General features: G+C 39.2%; 1 protein-coding gene across 1 annotated transcript in view; it reads left to right on the top strand.

The window, feature by feature from the left end:
* Nucleotides 1–24,784, top strand: part of GEN1 (GEN1 Holliday junction 5' flap endonuclease) — a 31,000-nt gene extending 6,216 nt beyond the window's left edge. Inside the window, exons 5-14 of the mRNA XM_067544870.1 lie at nt 965–1,075; nt 9,519–9,592; nt 10,203–10,294; nt 11,262–11,412; nt 11,529–11,565; nt 11,661–11,741; nt 17,397–17,527; nt 19,208–19,269; nt 19,853–19,996; nt 20,259–24,784. Coding sequence (XP_067400971.1) covers nt 965–1,075; nt 9,519–9,592; nt 10,203–10,294; nt 11,262–11,412; nt 11,529–11,565; nt 11,661–11,741; nt 17,397–17,527; nt 19,208–19,269; nt 19,853–19,996; nt 20,259–21,718 — 2,343 coding nt within the window. The 3' untranslated portion in view covers nt 21,719–24,784. The remainder of the gene's footprint in view (nt 1–964; nt 1,076–9,518; nt 9,593–10,202; nt 10,295–11,261; nt 11,413–11,528; nt 11,566–11,660; nt 11,742–17,396; nt 17,528–19,207; nt 19,270–19,852; nt 19,997–20,258) is intronic.
* Nucleotides 24,785–25,080: the final 296 nt, after the last annotated feature.

The raw sequence follows: 25,080 nt of genomic DNA, 5'->3' as shown, positions 1-25,080 counted from the left end.
GCAGCCAGGGGGACAGGAGATCCTCCTCACTGAACTCTTTCCCTCTGGCTGCAGTGGGGAAGGAAGAGAGGGGGGCTGCTGGCAGAGACTGGTGGCCTTCAGGATTGTAAAAAATTTGTAGCCCTCAAACCTAAAGACTTGGGAACCCTTGCTCTAGTGCATTCTTTCTGATGTATGCAGAGAGATTTTTTTTTATGCTATGTCTAGAGCATCAAGCAAGAGAAGTAGCAAATGGGGTAAAGAGTGGAGTTTTATATGTATCCTGGTGGGAGAAACTGGAGTTCAGCTAAAAAAGTACTTGTGTCTTTGTGAGAACTAATGGAACAAGGACAGACAGAGCCGGGAGCACATCATTTTAAAAAAGAAAATGGTGTAGGGCAATTAGCCTGTATTCATTTGGCTGTATATTTGCTTGTTGTCATTTGTACAGAGTAAACTAGAGCCCCATTTTCAAAGTTGGATGCTTTAAATTATGTGTTCAAATTAGCATTAAAATGGGTATTTACTGTAGTTGTCTAAATACCTGTCCAGGTGTCTAAAAAGTTTGAAAATTGGGTTATAAGTTTTTTGGTTTTCTGTTTTTTGTTTTTTTTTTTAAGTTCAGATCCTTTGATATGAACCTTGACTTCTTTCTGTTCATTTGTCATTTCACACTTCAGAGTGTTTTTTTGCCACTCTATAAGCCTAGGATGTTGGTTAAATTTCTAATCCTTTACTTAAACCAATTACATCTGTATGTAGATTCTGTAAGCTCTGATTTTTTTAAATCATGTGGTCAGTCTTCAATAGAAGATGATATTAATGTCAGTCTTACATAACAGTAACAAATGGTTTTGTCTCTTCTATGCTAGCAGTTGAACAACAGTAGGACCTATTGCAGTTAACTTGTGTCAGCAACAAGTCAATTTGCTAGTGTAGGCAGGACCACAGGCGACTGTTACTAGTTGTAATATTTTTCTTGCAGGACCCACATGTTGACTGCTATGCAATGTCCTCTATTAAAGAGAAGTTAGGTTGTGACAGAGAGTCTCTGATTGGACTAGCAATTCTTCTTGGTTGCGATTATCTTCCAAAGGTGAGAAAGCTGCAAACTAATTATTTACCATATTCCTATGTCTTATTTTTTCTGATGACACAACACCAATTAAGATTTCAGCATGCATAAAAACATATGAAATGCATGGTAGACTACAGAGATCTAGCTGGGGAAAGGATCTAATAACTCAGTGTAAAGACATTTTCATAATACTTTTGCAAACATTAATCTCACTACTGCCCTGTGAGATAGGCAAGTATTATCTTCATTTTACAGATAAGGAAGCTGAAACAGAGGTTTAGATGGCATGCAGCAAATTTTGTGGAAGAGCTGGTATAGACAACCAGGAGCTTATTAGAATTTTGAGCTCCCAGTCTCACACTTAGTCCATTAGATTATTCTGTTTGTCCACACTGTGGCTGTAACTATGCTAGTAACAAGTGTGTTTGAAAATGGGGTCACCTATAATATGTTTTTGGAAAGCGCAGCTGCCAGAAGAAAAATCCTTGTGTGCTCTGTTTGTTTGGAGAAATCAGAAATAACTGTTTCTAAACATGATTGTAGGTAGCACTGTTGTAAACACATTGTAGATGTGACCAAATTGTAAAAGGTGCAGTGTTTTAAAGGGACACTGTCAAACTTAATTTCAGAAACTTCAAGAATTTAAATATAATTTTGTTTTCTGATGCACTCTTTAAATAGTATGTCATCAAAATACCATAGAATAAATCAGTGGGGTTTGTTCCCATGTTGATGTTTGGAAGGTTGTTTTGATTGGATCCAAAAGCAACAATAAATATGCTTGGGTTTTTCTCTCTTCCACTCTCCTGCTATCTCTTCAATTTGTGTTTGTTTTTCTGCTCCTCTTGCTGATAAATACCTTCTTGCTAAGGAAAATTATTATTGTGAACTGCCACAGAGCAGCGTATGAAAAACTTATGAGAGTGAATTCATCACCCTAGACAGGAGATGCCAGAGGCAGTGAACAAATCAATTAAATTAAATTTGCACATACTCTCTAATCTCATTCTAACAAAGTCATTGGGAATTTTGCCATTGAGGCTCAGGATCAGTCCCAGAGCAAGGAAACTCAAATAGAGAGGTTTTTTCCCCCCTGTAATCTTCCTGCAATACTTTTTTAAAGTCAAGTGTCGCTGGTACTTCTGTCTACTCTAGATCAAGCCTTAGGGATATCTTGTAACAGATACAAAATTTCCAAAAAAAAATTATTTTTGTTTCAAGTTGATGGTGTCTTTCTAAATCAGTTGTTCTCAACCTTTTTTGAATCACCCCCACCTTACCTTTTTAACAAAAAAACTTGGAGCCCCTTCTACCCAAAACAGTGAGAAAGGTACTGCCGCCTAGCCCTAAATGTTTAGATGGCATTGTTTGCTCAGATTAGGGGGAGGTCAAGCACCACAGGTTGCAATACCACTTGTTCAGATTTGGCCTATATGCTCCTCCGTCATGATGGAGAGGTGGCTAGCCCAAATTTCAGTGAGCAGCATTGTGACCTGTGGTGTTTGAGTGCTTCTGGAGCTATGAGTTAAATAGCAAAATTATAGACTTCAGGGCTTGTCAGGCAAGATTAGCATTTATGTTTATCATAACATGGTTAAGGAAGTACATCTTTTAGCCTTGAAAAGGTATCCAGAAACCTAATGAAAGTCCTATGCCCTTCCCACCATGCACACACACTTTTACTATAATTACTGCATTATTAGAAGGCTTGCTGTGCCCTCCCTGGAAACTTTGACACACCCCACATCTGTGATTGAGAACCTCTGCTTTGAATCATGGACCATAAATTATCTGCACGGCCCCCTTTGGTAGACAACTTTAGTTTTTTAAAAAGAATATTTTATTTGGCTCACAAGTGAATAACAAACAATTTCCCTGTATGTACTGGTGTATAATATGCAAAAACCAAGATTAAGTCATGGGGATCAAATGAAGAATTTGGGAATCAAGCAGTGGTTATTTGGGTTGTTAGAACGGGGTATCCAGGAGAGGATTTCTTTTTTGTAGTGAAGTGCTTTGCAGGGAAAAAGAAAACCCAGAACCTCTGATTTAATAGCTAATTCAATGGACTGAGAGCTTCTGAAATACTGAGTTCTTCTGTGAGTTGGCTATGTAATTCTCAGAAAGGCTCTTGAATTGTTGCAGCTCAGCAAAAGTGAATGAGGAAAGAAAATTGTACTAAGACAAAAAAAATTGTGCTACTGACCCTTAGTTACTAGTACCGAAACCTTAACTTAGAAACCCGAGAGAATAGGTTTTGTGTGAAATATCAAAAATGTGCTAAGAAGAAAACTGCACCATTTCAGAAAAGGTCTCCATTTTTCTTTCTGCAGTCTCTCTTGCTGGCTTCATATGACAGAACATCTTGAGTTGTCAGCAAAAGACTTTACAGAGAAGCAATCACAGCTCCCCCTTTTTCCTACACATGCACGCTCACTCACTCACTTTCATATTACTTTGGTTATCTCTGCAAGAGATATTTCTAATATGCCAAAAAAAGAAACCTGAAAACAAATTCTGTAACTGATCTGTTTGCACATATGCATGGTCGTCAGCTATGCCATTCACCAGTGCTATACATGTCATTTGTCAGTAGAGCGAGAACTCAGATCCTCCTCTGAAAACACAGAAACCTCAGTCTTTTGAGGTACTTATACAATGTTTTCAATGTATTGTAGAGTTCTAAACTTTATTGTAGGGTTCTAAACTTTATTTTCATTGTCTGGAAACATGAAAATATAAAATCATATTTGTGAAGAATTACTCTGCTTCTGGAGCTATGAGTTAAAATAACAGAATTATGAACTTCAGGGCTTGTCAGGCAAGATTATCATTTAATGCTTATCATAACATGGTTAAGGAAGTATATCTTTTAGCCTTGAAAAGGTATCAGGAAACCTAATGAAAGGCCTGTGAACTCATTCCACTTGGCTCCGTTTGTATTCCACAAGTTATTTGCTCTGACCTAATTATAGATTGTGTTAATTTGAACAGGATAAGGGAGGCACGGTTTTCTACTATTTGAAAATCTTTGAGAAAAAGGTGGCAGAATCACAGAAGAAAACAAAGGTCAGAGAAGAAGTAAACCTCCAAAGTGAAGACTAGAATGAAGGGGGTGAGGGAAAGAGTGAGCCCAGATAGGAGCTTCTGTCTTTACTAGTTTAAAATGTAAACCAGATAATTAGGTGAAGAAACGTAATATGAAGGAATCACTTTCACAATGGGGTCCAAATATCCATGTTTACTAACTGTATGCAACATGCTCCTTGCAGGGTTCTGGTGTCTTTGAAAACATAGAAAGCAGTAAGGACTACTAAAAGGCTCTCAAACTATTTAAAGGGACACTGCCCAGTTTTTATACACAGCTGCTTTTTAGCTACGCTGCTGTGATCAGAATTGATATTTACCAATCCTCTTCTGAGGCAGACATTGTGGTGATGGTATTTCTAAAGCATCATAAGGGTGTTTGGCACTTTACAGACAAAAGATATGTGAGAGACTGGAAATCATTAATATATGATAGATCAGGGAAAGATTTATTGATTAACCTAACCTTATCTAAATGGAAACTGTCTTGAGCCAAAGATGATTTCAAAATATCCCACTGGGAGGGAAGGGGGCAGTCTGCCTGTTAACTCCTGAAGAGCCAGAGATTATACAGGCCAGAGACACTGATCAGTGTACTTGAGAAACAATGCATCAACGAAGTGGGTTTCTGCCGATGAAAGCTTATGCCCAAATAAATTTGTTACCCTTTAAGGTGCCACAGGACTCTCGCTGGTTTGAGAAACAATCTGTGTTCTAAAGACTAGCTGGGCCAATATGTTGTGACCACATGAGAAGAAAGAGCCAGAAAAGAGAAGCCTGATCTGGCAACCTCTACAGAGATTTTTAAATGTGTATTCAAGCTATACGATGTTATATATCCAATTTATTCAACTGCAACTTTACAAGTCCCCAATCCTCTTGAATTAACATAAATTAAGCTTATTTTAAGTGATCAGTTGCTCTTACCTATACAAAAATATTTGATAGGACACACTTCTGTCATACAAACATAAGGCCCTCAAGTTTACATCAGTGCAGAACCAACTAGGTACTTAATTAAAAAAGATCTATACATTTTATTGCCACACGTAATTTTTCAGTAACTACTTTTACCCAGTACGTTGGCTGCCATTATCAAACTGGGGGTTAGGGCAGATGGAGGGAGGGACAGTAGAGTTAAACTAGTAAATATAATGGCTTGGTTAGTAGATCGCCATCCCATGTGATAGGGATTGGAAATGATCCAGCAGATACAGTCTAGTTAATGAGGGATATAATAAAAAAAGCACAATGTTAAATTTCCTGCATTCATCTCAGAGTTTGAGACCTACCAGCATCTTAGGGTATTGCCCTATCAGAGAAAACACATAAATAAAATCACTGAGAGAGAAGTTTTTTCTGTAAGTTTTTACACTGTAGTCTCCTAAATGTCACTGAATTTTTCTAGGAATATAATGGCCATTTTGTCATCCTGCTCTCTGAATGTCTACTCTGAGGCTAATCTCTGTGTGTCCTGGGACTCAGATCTGAAAAAAGGTTCTTGCTTTGTCACCTGTTAGAATTTTTTCCCATTTCACAAGATAGAATAATGACAAAAATAGTTCTGCCTTTTCTGACCTTTCTTATCATTAAGACAGGAATTCTATATTCCAATTCTGTTTCCACTCCCCAGTCAATTGGCAGATGTATTTTGGTTTTTTTTTTCATCTTCCTTGGAAGCATCATAGATTGGCCAGAACTGGAGATGAGACAGCAGGTGGGGTGGATCAGTGCTCTGAAGCGGTTCTGAGAATCCTCTTTCTAGATGCTTGTCTGGTGTACCTTGGTCACTTGCAATCAGTATGATGCTGTGCAAGATTTGGGGTCAGGATTTTGGGGTTTTTTCACCTTTCTCTGTAGCATGCTGGGATCATCTAGGTATATCTCACCTAATCAATTCCCTGCCATTTCGGGGCCTCAGACATTGGGGACACATTGACCTCTCATTCTCTGCTTGTGGCATGCAGTCCAGTTTCCTGAGGACTAGAATGCTTTGGTCTAAAGTTTTTGGGATTAGTATAGAGGTGTGTGGATGAAATGTAATGGCCTGTGGTATACAGTAGGTCAGACTTGATGATCCAATGGTCCCTTCTGGCTTTAAACTCTCTGAAACTTATGTTTGTCAAGAGTTAGGAATTCAGTTCTCCATTAACACAAGCAGATTCTCATTCTGTCACCGTGGATTTCCCAATATCCAAACATTTTGCACTCTTGACTGACTTCAAGGATTCCAAACATTTTCTACAAAATGATTTTATTTTTTTCTTATGGGCCCAATCCCCGCACAGTAATTTTTTGAGTTGAGTCATGTCATCTATTTATTTGTGTGTTATGCTCTAAGGCGCCAGTCTAGCAAAGCACTTCAGTGTGTGCTTAAAGTGCTTGGGTGATTCAGGACATTAATCTCTACTTTAGTATGATCTCAAAACCACTTTGTTTTGTTCACTTGACTGTTTAAGGACCACATCATGCCATGAATTTTTTAAGCATTGAAACCAATGTGGAATTCTATTTAAAAATCGATGGCATAATATGTTTTGAAAAATTCAGCACTTCTTCCTCATCCATGTACCAGATGTTTACTAAAGCAAGAGTTTCTGTTTAATATTAATTAATTGTTTTGTGGTAGCTCTTAGGAGTCACATCATGGAGCAGAACCCCATTTTTTTAGGCAGTGTACAAACACATTTTTAAAAAAAGTCCCTTTCCCAAAGAGCCTACCCTGTATGTACTTGTTTCAAGTATCTTGTGATGGGAATCTCACTTGTATGTCTTCGCTAGTCTCTTTGCCTCCAATTGAGTACCCCAATTCCCAGTTGCTATGATTCAAGTTGACTCCTCTCGTGCAGACTTCACTGACTATTGTTCTTTAAAACCTGTATTTCCTTTCTATGCTAGCCCAATTGTGGACTAGATTCCATTTAGGATCCAGTTAAACAAAACAGATTTCCCAGATGACCAGGTCAACATAAGGGTGACACTCTGTAATTGCATTGGAGATGTACTACAACCCACTGTATACTGTAGAGATTTAAATTGTAATGAATTCACTCCAAGGTGTTTTCAACTCTGCATAAGTAAGCTGGCTAGATCCATATTATATATGAAACAAGAAGGATCTGGATTTTTTTAAATTCTGCATGGAATCCTAGATATTGCATAACATATATTTTCCTGCTATCTTTTCAAAGTTTTTTTTTTTGTTTAGCTGGTGCAGCAGTTAATACAGATTTTTAGAGGCTTGCAGCCAATTTGAATATTTCCTTTTGCTTTTGTTATGATGGTTGTCCTACATGGGTTTGCTGATTGTATGCATTTCCAATGCTGGTCACACCCACTGAGCTTGATTATTTTATCAGCACAGCTTTGTTTTTCTGCAAGATTGTAGGAGTGCTTTGCAATTTAATTTAATCATTTTCTGCAGGAAAGATTCAGGTCGAAAATACCAGATCTATTTCTCTCCCCCAGGGAATGTAAAGTTTGAAAGAAAATCCTTGGACAGCATTTGTTTCGGAAATCTATTTGTCTCTCTAATCATTCTTTTAGTGTTCTCCTAACGTAAATGAATTTACAGGATGCTATGAAAATCAAAATTGATGGCTAAATTTTAGAGAAAACACTTTTTAAGCTAACTGAAGTTTTCCTATCACTTCAATATTTTAATGATGATAGCGTTGTGAGAATATTTTCTGATACTATTTAAGGTAGCAATGTTTGTAACCATTTTGTCTTCGTAGTGTTATGAATAGTTGTCATTATCTACAGAATGAAGTGCATACCTGTGCTTTTTAATAACAATTAAATATTATTTACAAGAATTATTTTGATTTGGTAAGTGGGCTTCCTTAAAGATTTTTTCACACTTGTTAATCCTTTTGTTAAATTAAAAAATAATAAAAAAGGAAAGACCCAAGGTGATATCCTCACTCCTGTTCTGGCTTCTTTACACTGGGTGAAAGAGCAGGTGGCATAAAGGGGCTCTAAAAGTCCCTGTTACACTTTGGAGAGAGGATTCCACAGTGTAGGCACTATTTTCCAAGAACCTCCTCTCAAGTGCTGGCATAGATAGAAGGTTGTTGGACATATCAGTGGCAAGACTACAGCATGCAGTGCTGAGAAGCTTCTGTGCAGTGCTATGCCCCATAGAGCAGAATGGGGAAGTAGCCATAACTTAGGACCCAGAGCAGGGGTTCTCAAACAGATGGTCACAAGGTTATTATGAGGGTTAGGGTCACAAGCTGTCAGCCCCCATGCATGCCAGTAAGGGTGGATGGGGGCGGGGTCATCACAGCCTGAAATATTTTCCAAGGGAGTCCCAGCAAAAAAAAAGTTTGAGAACCCCTGACCTAGAGCTTTGTAGGTTATGTCAGGAGCCTCTCCAGCCCCCAGAACAGCTCAGGGTCCAGGGACACAAAGGTTCCTTAAGCGCCCACCTTTCCTACTAGGCATGAAGTCTGTTAACCTGTCTTCCCCCACCTCCACAACATAGACTGAATACATTACTCTGTGTATTGTCTCTCTGAAATCCAACCCATGCCTTTATCTCTTTTTATCCAGTCAATTGAAGCTCCCTTCTTCATGGCACTCCTCAAAGTCCCAACTTTATTAAGCAAAGGGTAGCTAAGCACTGGAATAAATTGCCTAGGGAGGTTGTGGAAGCTCATAATTGGAGATTTTTAGGAGCAGATTAGAAAAACACCTGTCAGGGATGGTCTAGATTATACTTACTCCTGCCTTGAGTGCAGACCTCTCGAGGTCCCTTCCAGTACTACACTTCTATGATTCTATGAACTTCTCAGATCTCTGCTGGTGAGAATGTTGCAAGTTCCCTATTGAGACATACAAACAAAAGTGACCTTCTCTTTTGACTGTCTTTCCAGTTGCAACAGGACAGAGTTGAAAATTACCCTCCTGGTTTACACAACCCTTCTTGAAATTGCTGCTATCTGTCACGGTGTTTTTTTTTTTTTTTTCCTCTGCTTCCTTTTCTGTTACCTTCCAGTCATCTAGTACTGGCATCTCCTCTCTCTCTCTCCTCCTCCTCTTCCCCCCTTCCCCCCCCCCCCATACTTGCAGGCCACTCTTAGTGCAAGACTCTTTTCTGTAGCTCCTATCATTTAAAATACCTTCATGTGTGTTTCTGCCTTATTGCCCAATTCAAATCATAGCCAAAACTGATTTTTGTACCTATTTTTGAACCCCAACCTATACCTCTGAATTTCTTTCTTTTTTTAATGTATAAATTCTGTAAAGCATTTGAGATGCAGTTTGTGTGAAAGACTGTACAAAATAGTGTTATATTAGATCTAACAGATATCAGTGTTTTATATTAGTTTGAACTTTGATTTGTACCATGTTTCCCTCTCTCTGAAAGGGAGTGCCAGGAGTTGGAAAAGAACAGGCTTTAAAGTTAATTGAATCTTTGCGAGGTCAAAGTTTACTGCAAAGGTAAAGTTAAAGTTTGTCTTTTGTCCTGAAATATTTCAGTCTTTTAAATTGTCTTAATGAAAGGCAGGCATTCTGATGCACTTTGAATCTGAGTCAATACTACACGTTTTATTTTTTTTTAAAAACAAAATATTAAATTTCTTACATGATGATCAGCTGTGTAATCAAACAGTGCATTCTACCAAACTCTTCTTTTAAATTTAGTAGTTGCTTAAAATGGCATTAACTCTAGTCCCTGTTCCTGCAAACAGTGACACACATGCATACATGTTTGCAGCATCAGAGCAAGGGGGGCCTGTTAAAGTAACCTGTTAAAGTAATTGGAGAGACTCTCATTGACTTGAATGGGCTTTGGATCAAGCCTTTAGATCCTAATACTCTCTGGTATGACTATTTCCCCAATGATTCTCAAAGCTAGAAATCCCCACAATCATAGTACATACTCAAAAATACATTGGCTGCAAACAAACTGTGTAATGGAAAACTGAATATTTTTAAAAGGGTGAATTAGATTATATGATTTTTTTCCCCCATATTTAATGTCAGTGGTAGAATTTGCATGAGTAATCGATGAGATTGCACTACTTTAACCATTGTAATATAATTTTAGGTTTGATGGGTGGAAAGGACACCTTCAATGTGGTAATGCTCCAGGGCTAACAGTTAACAAAATGACTCATTGTTCTGTGTGCCATCATCCAGGTCAGTATAAAAAGGGGTAGATTTTTGTTTTAATTCGATATATGTTTCATTTGCTTTCCTTCCCCTCTCCCCCCGCCCCTTGGTAATCATGCTGCCCTGCATTCTAGAGTTTAATAAGGATAATGCCTTTTTAAAAAGGGTAATGCCCTTTAAAATGTTTGAATGATATGCATTAAAAGTTGCTTTTAATGCAGATCTCAATTTCTGGATGATCTTTCTTTGAAAAATATGAAAGATCTCTCTTGAGGATTGGTAATGGAGTAAGGACTTTTTTTTTAACCTCCAAGCCCCTGATTCAAACATGGACCCTGTTGGTAGTGTACAGAAGATGTTACTATTAAATGAGCGTTAGGTGGTTAAGGTCTAATTTGGACAGGCATATCCATCTCAAACTGTCATCACATTTGACACCTTTCTGACAGTATCAATGAAGAGGGCAAAGATTGAACTGACATTGAGACTGAACTACACACTCATTCATCCTAGTGGACTCTCCATTGACAAGAGGGAGAGATATTAGCAGAGAAGCTTTGCATTGCATTCTTCTTGCTGTGTCTGTTTTATTTTTAGAGGCATTCGGCCTCAAGAACCATCAATCTGGCACCTTCCACAGGCACTAAATTCAAATCCAATGCTGTTTACAGCAAGAATATTTGGGAGGAAAAGATCAGTCATTCATTACACAGCTTTCTCAGGTTTTCACATATGCATTGTGTTTGTGGGTTTTTAGGGAAATAATTTTCTAGTATAACATTTGCAACATTTGAACTAACGAGAAAAATCAGCTCTTTCAAATTAAATTTATATTTCTGATTTTTATTGTAACTATTACTCAGTATTGCTAGTATGCTTAGATCTGTATACAGCAGCTTTTGGTGAAATACCCACATATGCTCAACTTTACGAAACACTCTCATGTAGTTTGAGAACATGCTTCATCTCAGTCTGTTTCCCCCTTTTTCTATAGGTTCTTGTAAGGACCATGAGCTCAGTGGATGTAAACTGTGTGGAAGTGTTAAGTACTGTGAACCACATGACTACCAATACTGCTGCCCTTGTGAATGGCATTGTTCAGAGCGAGAAAAACAGACAAATGCAGTGGAGGACAATATCAGAAAGTAGGAATGTCTTCAAAATGAACCGCTCTTCATTGCTTTCAGGTGCAGCGTGAGCATGCAAGTCCTGCATCACCCACATTTCTATAGTGTTCCTAATGTGTATGTTTTACTTGCAGAAAAGCTAGAGGTTGTGAGGGCTTTCCATTTTCTGAGGTAACTAACAAGCCTGCTAAAAGTTCATTTTGAATGAGTGAATTGGATTTTCAGCTCACTTTCTTCTACATTTCCTCTTTTTGCTTCCTTTCAAGGTTATCCAAGAATTTCTTATAAACAAAAACAAACTGGTCAGGATAATGGAGTGCCAGAGGCCAAATTTATTGTCCTTTCAGGTACAGAATGATATATTTTGAGAATCCAGCTCTTTAGCATGTTTTATTTGTTAGTATACAATGTACTTGACAATAGTAATGTTAATTAGTAACTTTTATCAGTGGTAAGAATGAAAGAACCTTGCAATAACCTTAGTATATATGTTTCTTTGGAAATCCAAAATTAAATCCTTAGAAAAGATTAGTTAGTGTAGAGAGAGATGTCTAGGGGGAGACTGTAGTGAGGAAAAACTGGAAAACAGGGTCACTCACAACTATTGCATCTTCAGCTAGGTATTAAGTTTCTTTTCACACCCTGCCCTGAATTGTTGAGTTGTTATGGCAGATAGCCTTCTACTTTTCAGTTCTGAATTGCCACCTACCAAATTTGGAGGCCTTTCTGGGAAAGTCCATCATCCCAAAAATACAAAAATCTGCCCTGGCACTCTCCCCAGAGGTTATGTGAGTGAACATAGATTTTATCCGTCTACTCTGCGTGCATGTGTGTGTGTGTATGTGTGCGTGTGCTTGAGACAGAGATATCAATGTATCATTAACACTGTTTTAAAAAACAGAAGGTGAGATCCTTATGTGGTGTAAATCAGCACAGTGCCACTGACTTCACCGTAGTTAGTCTGATTTACAGCAGCTAAGGATCTGGACCAATATATGTTCAATATTAACTCTTAGAAATGGCCATCAGTGAACAGCCTGTGCTGATAACAGTAAAGAAAACAAACAAACAAAACACCTTTCTTCAAGAGGGCAGTAAAAATTCAGTGCTCACAGTTCTGATTTTTATAAACTTAATTCTTCCATCCGCAATACCACTCAAATTTGGCCCCACAGGCAGCTCATGAAAATATTCTTTGAAGGACTTAAATAAAACTGTCAGACCCCGCTCTCTGGTGTGTGACCACCCTTAGAAATGGGCTGGGGGAAGTCACCAGCCTGGCATGATTCCCCATTAGATGATGGGATGCCGATGCCAGGGCTAAAGGGTTGTGGGACTTTGGGCGGGGGGTTCCTGAATGAGCCACAGGGACTACACCAATTGAAGGGTGAGGGGGTTAGTGTAGTGAGTCGTTGGGAGCATTTGCAAAGAACGTCTGTAGAGTAGCTGGACTTTTTTTTTGGGGGGGGGGGGGGGCACCGAAAGGACCAGGGGAGAGTAAAGGGTGATTGAGTGACAACGGGGGAAAGGGTGAAAAGGAAGGTTGGAGGGAGGGAAATGGGTTGAGGGTGGTGGGGGATGGGAAGTAGTGGAGGTTTTAAGAAATGGGTTTATTGGGGCCGGGGCTTGTAGGTGGGGATGGTGAGCAATGGCTGGGCAGAGTTTGGGGGTGGGTATGTGGGGCTTCAGGCAGTGGAGGAAGGGCTTGGCAGGTACTATTTTATAGGGGTGTTTGTTTGGAGAGTTGTGTGGCAGGTTGTAGGTTTATTTGGGGGAGGTGCAGGATGAGGTGGGCTGGGTGAGGCTGTGCCAGGAGGTTTGGGTTTGGATAAGGGCTCTGAGTTCATTGTGGGGTAGGAGAGGGTTGGAGATGGGATAAATGGGTTGGATGGGTTTAAGCAGAGGCTGCAGTTTAATTGGGGTTGAGTGTGAGGCTGTGGTGGAGGGTTAAGGGGAGCTGTGGGAGGGATGGGTTGGCTGACTATGGCAAGGTGGTGTTGGGTTGGGGGCTGTGGGAAGGGTGGCGGGGGCTGGAAACGCAACGAGCTATGCAGTGCCAGTGGCCACAGCTGGTTGATCTGGCTCCCTTCTCTTCAGCCCCCTTCCTAACCTTTCCTCTCTCTGTTTTAATTGTTCCCTCCCTTGCTTATAGCAGCCCCATCTCTGCTTGCTGGCACTGGGGAAAGAAAAACTCGATGCTGCCACATCAGCAATGGGATTGGCTCTCGGTGGGCTGACAGCACTTGGGATATGGGCAGTCTGTCCCCATGCCAGGGACTCTCCCTGCTCATCCCGCTGCTGGGCAGTTAGGTAGCTCAACACCAAGATAGCCCTGGCACCATCCACTGGGCTGTGGGCAGCATGGTGGCCCTAGCTACTTGCTGCCTGTCCTGCCCCTGTCATGATGGACGAGCAGCCAGGACAAATGTGAGCTGTGTCCCAGTGTGCCAGGTTGCTCACTCCAATTTGGCCTGGGTCGCTGCACCATCTAGAAAGTTTGATATACCCCTTTCCCCCCTGTTGAGAACCCCAGTTGAGAACCTATGGTTTATGCTAATACCTGCCAGTCAACTAAACTGAAAGAGTACACAGTTGCAAAGATGGACAAGCAGGACTCCAGAACAGATTAGAAATTGTGTGGTAGTTTCAGGAAAGTTCTGAAAATGATGACAATGAACAGTACCATTTGTACAGTATATTGTTTGTTTGTTTGTTTTATGAATTTAGTTTATTTTACACTGCTTTCAAATATTCTGTGGGGTGTTGATTTTTTCATCACTGTTTTAAAAGGTGTTTAGGGAAGCTGAAATGTTTGGCAGCAAGATAGGGGATAGCTGCTGCTTTTTGGCTCTTAGGGCAGGAGGGGGAAGTTTGGAAATAAGAGATAAGGATGTTTGCTGGATATAGGGTTGCCACCTGCCCCGGTTTTCCTGAGAGCACCCCGTTGTTTTTTAGGTAGCAGTCCTAGGAAATCTGTCCAGGAGGCTAAAAGTCCCAGGGTGGCTATAGCAGGTGAGCCACTGGATGGTGACTGGATGGAGTTCTGACTCAGGAGTGTCTGAGAGCCACAAGGACAGAGCAGTTCAGGTATTAGCAAGCAGGATAGGGGGAGCTTGGTGCTGGCAGCACCCAGTCACAATCGCACGGGTATTGGTTGAGGGGGTGACTGCCAGGCTGGAGAAGGGTAGATCCAACTGGAACAATGTCCTGCTTAGCTAGGTTGGTGCCTGGAGGGATAGTGGTGGGGGCTGGTGTCCTTTCCTGGGGGTGGGATGGGGAGGAAGTCCCCTGAGAGGTGGGGAGCAAGGCCGGTGGTACCTTGTGTGAGGGGCAGAAAGATGTCCTGTCTTTTTTGTACCTCAGATGGCAGATGTCCTGGTTTTGTGTACCACACAGGTAGCAACCCTAGCTGAATGTTTCTGCTAAAATGATCAACAATTAAATAATTAGCAATGTTGGTATTTTACATTGCCCTCATTAACTTTCTCAGAGTTGATATCAAATGAAGGTATGTTTAGGGCAGTTCACAACTATCAAAGCTATTGTTTCAGGCTGTCTCCAGGCTCATGCAGACAACACTTAGGCAGTTGTGCTAAATGAAACTGAATTAAGCAAACATAAAACTGCCTAGACTAATGTCATTGTTCAAGCTCAGAGAATTGCTAATAGTAAACAAACAACATAATCAATGAAAGATAAATTAGACTTTTAATCTTTCACTTTTATTAAGCTAATGTGTTAGTAACATAAATAAGATTTACTTACATAATTTTAACTTGACAGTGTCCCTCTAAACTAGACTGTCAAATGTGTGTATGAAAGATGTGTCCACAATTTCTAATCAAACGTTTTCCCCCCAAATGGATGTAGCCAGATCATTCCAGATGGATGCAGGGCAGAGGAGAGGTGTGGTAGGGTTGGAAAAATAATACTACCTAGCTCTTATATAGCAATTTTCATCTGTAGGGTCTGAAAGCACTTCAGTCTTCAACATGTTTACCCTCACAATACCTGTGTGAGGTAGGAAAGTATTATTATTCCCATTTTACAGATAGGGAACTGAGGCACAGAGAGGTTACAAGACTTACCCAGGGTTACTCAGGAAAGCTGCATAACTCCTTTGGCTTAATAAAAACAAACAAACACAAAAGTGGCAGGGAAGGGGAAATGGACAGACTTGAAAGTCACTTGCTCCCCCTCCTGCTACCACATTCTCTCCCAGTGTAGTTAGAGCCCTGGTGTACACTAGAGAATTACTTTGGTATAACTACATCATTCGGGTGTGAATAATCCCCACCCCTGAGTGACATAGTTATACCGACCTAAGCACTGGCATAGACAGTGCTATGTCGGCGGGAAAGCTTCTGCTGATATAGCTACAGCCTCATGCCGAGGTGGAATAACTAAGCTGATAGGAGAAGCTCTTTCCTGTCGGCATAGGGCATCTTCATTAAAGTGCTACGGCAGCGCAGCTGCATTGGTATAGCGTTTTAAGTGTAGACCTGCTCAGAGACCAGTAGCAATTCATGCATACAGAGTTGCAGTTTCTTGTAGCAACCAGCTCTGGCCATAGCTTTTCTTCTCTGCTCCCTGGGGAATTAGCTCAGCACATAACCACTAATAGATAACTCCATAGTGGTTGAGTAGGATGTAGCTTTCTGCTGAGTGGGAAAGGAGGAGGAGGATCCATGAAACAAGAAAATGATGGGGGTGAGAAATAGCTGAAAATAACACTACAGAGAGAATGAAAACATGCAAGAAGAGGACAAAAGGGGGGAGAAAGATCAGAAAACACATGAGGGAGACTGGATGGAAAAAAGGAGAATTTGGTGGACTGTCCTGGGTTGATAAAAGAGACTCAAGGTACTGTCCATTTGCTAATCTGTTGCAAAGGAAGCTCCATTATAAAAAAATGTGTGAACTGCTGTTCTCTTCTTTCAATAAATCTGTTTGATCATTGATGTTGTATTGTTCTTCTGAGCCTTAGTGCTATAAACCTCGTTGTACTGTTGAACTAGGCTGACTATGAATAGCCTACCAGTTAGAACTCTTCTTTTATACATTTAATCAAACTCTGACGTGTTTTAATTGTACTCTAGCAATACAAAAGGAAACATAATTGAAACATATACATGAAATTGTGTTTGATCACTACAGTTGAAGAAGTTACCTTAAAGTAGAGCAACTTCATCTAAAAATCTGTAAATAACATTCGAAATGGATGTTTGCTATGCAGAGATTGGGGATGCCATTTAATGCTAATCACAGAAATAGGCCAGCCCTTTATTCCTTGAATGAGTGGATTATGCACTTGTGTAGCCTGGTATAGAATTCTCTGAGGTTTATTGTGCTGTGTGATTTCAATGTCCATCAGGACAATGACTCTTCTAGATTGGTTTACAGAATATCCGTCAACATCACTGTGGAACCTTACCAAGTGGATTCTGGTAGCATAAAAGGGAACTCTTCATCCTAATTTTGTTTTGGAGCTGGTGTACAGAAGTTAGAAACTGTACTTTTCTTGGTTAGGTCATCTCCTGAAGCTCACCTTTCCTGACAGGGCAGAAGATCTGTTTTGATGTTCCACCTTCTGAGACCGATGTCACTGTTTGCATGAATGGTGTACAGATGATGGACCACTAATGAGTATTCTGGTGGAATGTGATAAAAATCTGTGGGTATGCATGCATGAGAGAGATATGTTATCAAAATCCTGTGAGAAAATATTTAGCTTTCAGTGTGACCTTCTCATTCCTGCTGTTGCCACTACACAACTGCTCCCTTAGCTCACAGTTGAGCAGGCTGCTATATTTATCCTGTTATGCATGTCTATTATTCTGCCATCTGGCACTGATAGGGCATTAAAGTGTCTTACCATATGGTGGGTATTAAACCAAGGTGTAAAACATAATAAATATTTAAAGTGTTCATTGAGAAAACTGTTAAGGACACTGCAACAACAAAATAGGAAGGTATTAAGGTTGCATTTCTTACATTAACAGAAATTTGCTTTTGAAAAGATGGAATGGCCCCAACACTATGCTTGCAAGAAACTGTTATCACTGCTGACACGCTATGACATGATCCAAAGAAAGTCTGGTCAATCAGATACAAAGCAACTGCAAGCAATACGGTAACGTAATTTGTGTAGTTTTTTAATTCTCTCCATGTTTCTGTTCACTTTTGTCGCTTGGGAAATCTTATTTCTTATTGAAGTAAAATGGACTTCCCCCTTTTACCCTCATTCTTAAGTTTTGTGCTGCCTTTAGAGAAAGGTAAAAGCTTAAATCGGTGCTGTATTTTTGTCATCACAGCTACACAAAAGTACAGTATAAAGTAAAATGTGTACAAAAGTTTTCTTTAATCCTAGTTTATAGGGCCTGATTCTTCACACCCTCACTTCTAACCATAGTCCCATGGGACATAGTCAGTGGGACTATACATGTGATTCAGCACTATGGACACGAGTCTTTGCTCATTGAAGTCAATGCAGGATCAGGACTCTAATCTATAAATCTTAGGAGGTGACAGTTGCATCCGGGAAGCTGAAGTCTTGTTAGATCTACTGGCTTTTCTCTTATGGCTAATAGTAAATGGTCTCCTTGCTGTTGAATTCTACTATACTTTCTTGTCAAGATAGAATATCATTATTGCCTAACCCTGTTAAACTTTCAATTCAGTATTACTGTCAAATTCATTGTGATGAGATTGTCACAGGTACATACTGGCAGTGTGTGTGGATATACCAGTTAAGCAGTGCACAGTCTTGCACCCTCCTGGATAGCCAAAGACCTCTGATCTTACCCTTCTCCTCCCCTGCTTGAGTGCAGAGCCACCCCTGGGCAAGATTTATGCCTACTACATAGCATGGTAACTTCCCCTTCTGCTTCTGTGTAGCACATCCATTTTCCATATATGCTGGGTTAGTGCCTAGGAACCTGGTTCAGCACACATTTACACATTTTGCTTATTGTGAGTAGTCCCATTGATTTCAGTGAGACTGCTCACAGTATGTGAAATAGCACAAGCAACGAATTTGCAGGTTCAGTGGTTTTTATTCAGAATTCTGTTCCAAAGAAAAATTAGAAGTAGGAACGGGGTGGTTTGTAGGAGTGTTAGTAAAAAATGGAACTTTTTAATCTCTAAGTTGCTGTTTCACATCCACTGCTAGTAGTGAAAGAAAGTTATTACTATCTGCTGGCTTCTCAGTTGCAACTATCAATGTGACAAAAAAACCATCAGCAGCATGCACACACACAGAGCAACACGTAAGTAAACTGCACAATGCACATAAAATGAATAGTAGTCCCCAAGCAACATCTTTCTTGCTCAAAGCTCTCCAGTCTGAGCAAAGAGAAAAAGCAGTGAATGAACAGACAGAACTACTATGTCAGTTTGTCCCCATGGCAGGATTGAGGGCAATAGGCAGGGCAGTATGAGGAAGTTTGCAGTATTACTGCCTTTGTACCTCTTTTAAGGAGGGTACTTCACTCTCCATTGATGCTCATCTGATATCTTTTTATGATCTCTTCATTCACTAATTATCTGTTTAAATGTTCAAAGTCAAGAATTGAAGTTTATTATTTACCTGCACCAAGGAAAAAAATTGCAAACTTAAAAACAAATTATTCTGGTTTTTAGAATCTGTACTAAATCTTCTGTTAAAGGAATAGGAATTTTTTTCCTTTGATTAATTTGCATGGGTTACAAAAGTCAATTTTGCAATAGATTTGTGATTATTTTTCCCCCACATTTCTTGCTTAAGCAAAAATCACTGAATGAAGTTGGTACAATGTCTGCTTTTGTTTCACAGGATAGTCAAGACACGTGTTAAAAATGGAATTCCTTGTTTTGAAATTGAATGGCAAAAACCAGGTTGGTGCTGTCTTGTACACACATGGGTTATTCTGTAGTGTAACTAAAAACAATGGACAAAAATCCCCTTTAAAGGAGGTGGACAGCCAGCAGCATGCACAAGTGACCTGTAGTACAGATTGGAGATCATTCTGTGTATATATGCATAAAGCATAAACTTTTAGAATCAAACAGACTGAAAATGCAAACAATGAACCCTTAGGGGTTTGTCTTTAGTGTATCAGAGCAGCCCTTGGTGCACACTTGGAGGGCAAAGATGTTCGTGACCCTGCTACACTGGTCTGGAATCACCATAGCACGTTGGACTCCAGTTTTATTCCTTCTTGGCCCCAGCATATCCTCATACTATGGTGGCACTACTTCAGATGGAAAAAAAATGCCCTCTGATGACAGAATTTCAGCTGCCTGTGACAGACTGATGCAAAGGGGCCTTGGCATGGCCAGGGTTTGGCCTCTAATCTTCTGCTACAGACCTTCTTATTTGAAAATTGTAGTTAGAGACAAGAAAACTGCTTTGTTCTTGCTTTGGACCTTTTTCTTTCTCCATGCCCTCATTCCTACTGTGCCTTTGTTAATTTTCTAGAGTATTATGTTACAGCAGATGATCAACCCACAGAGTCCTTTGTGATTACAGTAGAGGAAGAATCTTTGTTTCAGGCAGCCTATCCTGACATTGTTGGCCTTTATAAAGTGGAAAAGTTGGAAGTTTTGGAGAAGAAGCAGAGAAGTAAGTTTGAAAGCCTAGCACTCTGTGGGCACTGCCATAATACAAATAATAAAGAAAATGTCAGGACTGCATCAGCTCTTCCATAGCTGTGCACACATCATATTCAGTGGAAGATTATGACCCCAGCAAGATCCCATCTCCTCACACCCTGCTCTTTTTTTTAATCTGTTAGCTCTATAAATTCTGAACAGTTGAAGTTAATTCTTATTTTTACTTTGACAAAAAGAAACACTGTTGTGATGTGTGGTCTTTGTTTTTTCAGGTAAGAAAAATAAACCAAAAGAGAGAGAACACTCAGATATCGATGGTGAAGTTGCTGATCTTTTGTCTCTGATGAATTTGCAATCTACATATGACTGCTTTCCCAAGCAGGATTCCAAGTCAGATTTTAAAACTCTTCCTGGTAGTCAAATGCAACAGAAAAATATCTACAAATCTAATGATTCACTTTTAGCTGCAGATTTGTCCTCTGAAATTGTTCAGTTACAAAACCCAGCATCTACCCTTCCTCTAACTGCTTCACTCAACACTCAATACCAGAATATTTTAGGTAACTCTTTTACTTCACCAGCACAGTTTACTCAACTCCCTGAGGCATCCTCTTATGTTTCCTCTATGATACCTGATCTGCAATTGAGTGACATTGATTGGGAAGGAACTTCCTTCAGCATTTCACCAGCCCATGTTGATTCTGCCTGTTGTTCAGTGTCTGAGCTTGGTGCATCTAATAATTGTATAAGCCAACCATGTATACTTCAGCATAAAACAAGGGAAAATGTCACAAAATATTCTGGTGCTACACAGTCTGATGAAGATCCTTGCAGCAGTGCAGAGTATTTGATTCTAAACCCTACTGATCTGGTAGGACAGCTTCAGAAGTTTCCTTTAAGAGAACGAATACTTGTGAAGATGTCTGTGCAGAAAGATCCTTCACTGTCTCTAAATGTAGTGCAACTGAAACCTTTACAATTGTTGAAACAAATGAAAGAAACTTCAATTCCTGAGACTGTTTCCACTTATCCTTCAATTCAATTAAGTGACACAACAAAGGAAATCAAAATATCAGAAAAATATGTGAGAGAGACTAGTATACAGAATTACCAGAAACAGTATAAAAAACCTGGAAACCTGGTTCAAATGGAGCAAAAATACCGCAAACAAAGCTGTTCAAAGTCTGTGGGTTTGAGCAGTCAAGCAGCAGAGCCTTTGCACTCTGAAGGTAAATCACTGAAGTCGTCACTGAAACTAGAAAAGGTCACAGATGACTGCCACGTTAGAAAATTCTGTACTAAAGCTACTTGGAAAACCTCCATTAAAAAGAGTGTGTGCCATGAGGGATACTCTTCTAGTGAGGACAGTGATGCTGGGAACATGAAAGATAAAAATCAGATGTATAAAATTAAACAGCGGAGGCAACAGAATCCAGATCAGATGAAGGAAAACACCACCAAAGAGAGGGGTAACAGTGGAATAAATATTGCAACTAAATGGAGAGACAAAGAGACAAATTTAAAAATAACTACCAATAATTTGTCAATGGAAGTATCTCCAAAGCCTGCCTCTGTAGTGAAAGATAACAGTTTCCCAAGCCCAATACTATCATTTAAGAGGTTAGATTCCTGTTCTTCTCTGCAACGAAGCAAAAATGATTGTTGTGATGTGTGGGTAGAGAGTCCCCTGCCTCTGTCTGAAAGGCTCAAACTAAGACTCAAAAGCAATTAGTACTTCATTAAAAATACATTATGCTAAATACTTCACTTAGTGTCTTCAGCTCCAACATAGTTCCACTCCTCAGTTTCATAGCATTGGTATATATAAGCACAAGAGACACTATTGCTAAGTTGACATAGTCATAATTAATAAAAAGCATTGTGAAATCCTGCTTACTTAATGCTGAAGTTTGACATGTAAACATTGTCAAAATTATACAGTCCCTGGAGTACAGTTGACATGCACTGAAATTCACTTATGACTGTATAGTGGTTTCTTGCCATAACCATCGTAGCCATGGACATAATATATAACATTGATATTGTATTCCAGAAGAAACTAAGGTTTTTTTAATGAAACATTAGCCCTTCTGCTTGCAAAGATAGACTTCATAATATAGTTACAATACGCTATGCTGCTATCAGGTGTTCTCAGCAAGATAAATTGATACAGCTTTTGTGTAACTGAAATTCCCCATTGTTGTCTACTTGATGGGTGTGTTAACTTTAAACAGGAGTACAAATACTTGGTTGCCAGTGGTGTTGAGCGCTTTTAAATAAATTATCAGATAAATGTAGCAGATATGCTTGTCCAGTGTAGCTGATCTTGCTTGTCTGACATGCCCTAAACTGCTAGAATACATGCATGGTCCAGAAAAGGGGCATTAATAACCACTTGAATCAGTGCCAGATGAGTGGACTCAAAATGAGCTTTTAAGATGTGTTCTATTTCTGTGACTGCTTTCTCAACTTTTATCTAAATGTAATTGTATTAAATTAATGTTTATATCTGGTGGCATTTTTTGCGACAGAACAAGAAGAATGAGATACCAATTTGATTTTCCGTTAGGTAATAGCAGAGAAAAGATTAAATTATAGGAAATCTAATACTAAATTTGCTATTGTAACTTTTTACAAGCATCACATATTTTAAATCATTGTTTATAAAAAGAAGCCTTGAAATTAGACTTAAAAAAACCCAAAAAACGAAGCTATAACATAGCAGTTCTCACCTATTAATGCAGAGATACAGTGCATTGGAACTACATATCTCAAAATACATACTGCTACCCACAGATCACCACTAAGTTCCCTATTAACTGTCAGTGAAGTTATGCATGGCTTCATCATAGCTAGCATCTTCAGCAGTAAAGAAGGCTTTTTAGAAGCAGTAATGTCATGTTTACAAAATTTGTAGAAATTAGAGAAAAGGGGAATTTACAATCTCAACTAATTAATCCCCCTTGCAGAGTAGTTCCCTTCAGTATATTTCCCAGGAAAAGGGAAAAATGGCTCCTTTACCATAACTTTCCATGAGTTCCTCATCTGTAAAATGCGGAAAATAGTATTTCGTTACCTCACAGGGGTTTGTGAAGGTAAAAATATTTAAGTTGTGTTAAGTGTTTAGCTACTACAGTAATGGAGGTGATAAGTATATAAAATAGGACAGAAAAGATATCTTTAAATAGAAAACTCAAGATGGGTACTTTTTAGGAGTATCAAGCCTTCTTAATCCACCCAATTGGTAAGAGCTATTGATTAAAACTACTTCTGAAAATAAGAATAACAATTTATTCTATCTACATAAAGGAATGAAGCAAAAGAATCATTATTATAAATATGAAAAAGGTGATCATAAAATGCTTTATGATTTTTATTATTTAGTTACTAGAAAACGTGAGTAGTGGTCAGTGGTTGACTAAATCAGGACTACTCCATTTTGAGAGACCAATGCTGTAAGTAACTTGTCTTGTTTTTACTTGGTCATGATTTTATCTTGTGAAGTTATTGTCTCTAAAACTGCCTGCTGATTTTGGAGCTGAATGTTGGAAGAACTGTACTTTCTTTACCTAGAAAAACAAGAAGAATGCAGTTCCTACTATTTTGCTTTGATGGAACCATTGTTCTCTCCATTTTGGGACTGTTTTCCTGTTTTTTCCCCTTGGATCATGGGGCCTGATTATTATTAAATGTGTTCTCAGAGGATGTTCCACTGCAGTAATTAAATTTGCTTGCTGATGTAACTGCATTAGATGAATGATACCTGATTTGAACCCACTCTTCCTCAAGATGATGGAAGTCGAATATGTAAATTGTATTTATTAAAGATTCCAGCATGGTTGGGGATCAGTGTATTCTTGGAATCCCTGTAAGAGCCATATTCAGTCCCTGTAAGAGTCACATTGAGCCACAACTCAGATCCAGGTATGTGCAACAGACAGGAAATATATAATTTCTAATGCCTGATTCTTCTGTACCTTTTACAAGCTTTGCACCTGTGTAACTCCATTAGCAGGAGCAACTTTGGTGAAGACATACACCAGTGTTAGAGGAAAATAATCCTGTGATAGTTCAGCTCACCATTGTAATGAGTTGGCACAGACCATATATCTGTGTGCTGGTGAGTCTGTTAACTAAAGTTTTGGACATATTTCCGATGGAGAAACTCATAGAATCATAGAGTTGGAAGGGACCTCAGGACGTCATCTAGTCCAACCCCCTGCTCAAAGCAGGACTAACCTCAGCTAAATAATCCCAGCGAGGATTTTGTCAAGCTGCATCTTAAAAACCTCTAAAGATGGAGATTCCACCACCTTCCTAGGTAACCCATTCCAGTGCTTCACCACCCTCCTAGTGAAAAACTTTTTCCTAATGTCCAACCTAGACCTCCCTCACTGCAACTTGAGACCGTCACTCCTTGTTCTGTCATCTGCCACCACTGAGAACAGCCTAGCTCCATCCTCCCTGGAACCCCCTTTCAGGTAGTTAAAGGCTGCTAACAAATCCCCCTATGTTAGAAATGTTACTTTTCTGTTTTGTCATCTTGCATTAAATATACTGAATCTAATTAAGAGACTGGTAGGCCAGTAAACTTTTTCTCCTATATTGAATAATGGTTGGGTAGTGCTAGACTTCTAAATAGACTTCTAGATCATTTATATGTAACAACATTTTCTATCTAATTGTACCATTTGTATTTAAGACCAAGATATGTTTTTACCTGTATTATGCTTGTTATATCTGAAATTTTGTTTTGAAAGTTCTTTACCTACGAAGTGTTATGGATAAAGGCAATTAACTATTCAAAAATGTAATTGATTATATATTGCAAAATATAATTAGTGGCAAAACAATTAATCTCTTCATGATTTGAACTTAATGCAGCTCCTTTTTCTATTAGACTATTAGGTTTTTTATTAACATCCGTGGGAAAATGTAAGCGTTAAACTAGTGAAGAGAAATGTATGCTCTTTACTGTACAGTGAGTTGAGGGGAAAAAATCAGAGGATTATACTGTTCTCAAACTGCTGTGTTTAATCACTCATGCTACAAAATCGTTCTCATGTTTGGACTCACTCGCTGTCTGGCCCAGTA

The sequence above is a fragment of the Emydura macquarii genome, unplaced genomic scaffold, assembly GCF_026122565.2.
Source record: "Emydura macquarii macquarii isolate MOO-44397 ecotype Brisbane River unplaced genomic scaffold, CSIRO-AGI_Emac_v2 contig_1027, whole genome shotgun sequence".
NCBI classification, from domain to species: domain Eukaryota; kingdom Metazoa; phylum Chordata; order Testudines; family Chelidae; genus Emydura; species Emydura macquarii.
This window is presented reverse-complemented; position numbering and strand designations above follow the sequence as displayed.